The following is a 2,500-nucleotide window of genomic DNA, read 5'->3' on the forward strand; positions in this document are numbered from 1 at the left end:
CCAAGGACACCTCGACACATGGCCAGCCGGGGTTCGAACCGCCGATCTTTAAGACGCCGGCTCTACCTCCTGCGCCACAGCCGCCCCCAAAGGAGTTAAGGAAAGGGGTTAAGGGGGGGTTCAGTTTGGCTGCCCGTCAAAAGAGGACGAATGCCTCAGCCAGCCTTGTTTACACAGATCAAAATCTTAAAAAGATTAAGTCGAGTAACACAACGCAGCTCCCATGTCGCTCTCTCTCTCTCCGCTCTGGAAAATCTAGCAGCCTCATTGCTCACCCGCCCCCCCTCTGGATAGAGCGGTGAGGGGGGGTGAGCTGCCCGCAGCTGGCATAGTTGGCACGGCCCACGGCGGTCCTCAGATGCCTCCGGTCGGTTGAGTCTGTCCCTCTCACTCACCCGCCTGGACACAGACTGTATTTTTTTTTTTTAAGAGCTCCAGTTGTATACAAGCGTAGCCCCACGTCAGCTCATCCTTACCATCTTGTGACGTTAGAATTATAAGGTTTTTGTAAAAATTGAGTTTTTTACATAATCTGATCCATTAGGTTTAGTAATTAATAAAATACAAAGGTTCCATCTCACAAAACATAATGGAATGTAAAAACTTTGACGCTCAATATCTCTGAACTATCCTAAACGGAGATAGAACCTTATCATTCTAAGCTCACGATGACATCACCGACACCCTGTATGTCGACCAAGAACCGTGTCTCGTTTTAACCACCTTTCCACCTGAAGTACGCACTATTGGTCTCTAGGCAATGGGCTGTTAGACAATCCTGTTCCTATCGCAAATCCACGTGGGGAAAGCGCACAACTGCGTACGTCATGACAAGGGTGGAACGGGATACTTCCTGGATGGGATTCAGAGACAGAAGCTGAACAAGGTGCTGACTGACTGCACGTGCTACACTACACACACACACACGTTCCTATAGGGATGTCTTTGCTTTTATTCGATTTTGATTTGTCTCAAATACAATAAACATCTAAAAACATTGAAAGTAACCAAAAAAAGGTTTTATCACAAATTAACACAAATTCACCTCGTGCAATTTACACGTTTTATATGCTAAATGTTATTTGTAATATATGTTTTAAATGTGGACTCCAACTAGATTTTATATAAAACATATATATATGTTTTATATTATGCCAAATGTAAAATTGTATGATGTATGATATATTTTAATGTTTGATATTTGTGATTTAAGTATGTTTTATATGTTAAATGTTATTTGTAATGTATGTTTTAAATGTGGACCCCACTAAAAGTAGCTCATGCCTATGGGTATAGCTAATGGGGATCCTTCCAATAAATAAACAATAAAATAACACTAGCGCGTTCGGGAGGGGACAGGAGGAAGCAAAAACGTATCTAGTCCTGCCCCCCTTCCTTACAATATGTTACAACATTTCAAAAATAGAGTCTCTTTCTAAAACGAAATACAACATAAACATCCAAACGCAAAGCTTTTCTGCTTCGACAACGGTGACGCGCTGCATACCTGTACTTCCACCTGGAAACCGTCGTTAAACGTCCCTCTCAGGATGAAGTTGCGAGACGTCCCCACCAGAAACTGCTCCCCCTTGCCCTCGGCCACGGCCCGGATGGTTCCGTACTGATCGGGGACCTAAAAAAAAAAATGGAGGAACAAATCAGTGTAGTGTTTTTATTCAGTGGGCATGTTTCCTATCGTAATGGGGGGGTTATTAACGGTCTGTTCAGTGCAGTCACTGCACCTACATTTACATTTACATTTTTGGCATTTAGCAGACGCCTTCTTCCAAGGTGACTTAACAATCTCTACATTTGACTTTTGAAGTCGTCAATTCATGAGTCGTAGCAAGAAGAGTCATCTACCTCAGGCCAGGGGCCATTGGCAGTCGTCGTGATAGAAAAAGAAATATATCTATATCTTTTTTAGAAACAGTACAAGGGGGGAAGTAGAACTCTCAGGAGACACAGTATAGGGGGAAGCAGGTGTCTCAGGAGACACAGTATAGGGGGAAGCAGGTGTCTCAGGAGACACAGTATAGGGGGAAGCAGGTGTCTCAGGAGACACAGTATAGGGGGAAGCGGGTGTCTCAGGAGACACAGTATAGGGGGAAGCGGGTGTCTCAGGAGACACAGTATAGGGGGAAGCAGGTGTCTCAGGAGACACAGTATAGGGGGAAGCGGGTGTCTCAGGAGACACAGTATAGGGGGAAGCGGGTGTCTCAGGAGACACAGTATAGGGGGAAGCAGGTGTCTCAGGAGACACAGTATAGGGGGAAGCAGGTGTCTCAGGAGACACAGTATAGGGGGAAGCGGGTGTCTCAGGAGACACAGTATAGGGGGAAGCGGGTGTCTCAGGAGACACAGTATAGGGGGAAGCAGGTGTCTCAGGAGACACAGTATAGGGGGAAGCAGGTGTCTCAGGAGACACAGTATAGGGGGAAGCGGGTGTCTCAGGAGACACAGTATAGGGGGAAGCGGGTGTCTCAGGAGGCACAGTATA

The 2,500-nt window shown here is 45.8% G+C and overlaps 1 protein-coding gene across 1 annotated transcript in view; it reads right to left on the reverse strand.

The window, feature by feature from the left end:
- eml4 (EMAP like 4) overlaps window positions 1-2,500 on the reverse strand; it is a gene marked incomplete at its 3' end in the record, with an annotated part of 72,165 nt that overhangs the window by 12,073 nt on the left and 57,592 nt on the right. Inside the window, 1 exon segment of the mRNA XM_080545786.1 lies at window positions 1,508-1,633. Coding sequence (XP_080401912.1) covers window positions 1,508-1,633 — 126 coding nt within the window.

Source organism: Nansenia antarctica, assembly GCF_963989245.1.
Source record: "Nansenia antarctica genome assembly, chromosome: 1".
NCBI lineage: Eukaryota > Metazoa > Chordata > Actinopteri > Argentiniformes > Microstomatidae > Nansenia > Nansenia antarctica.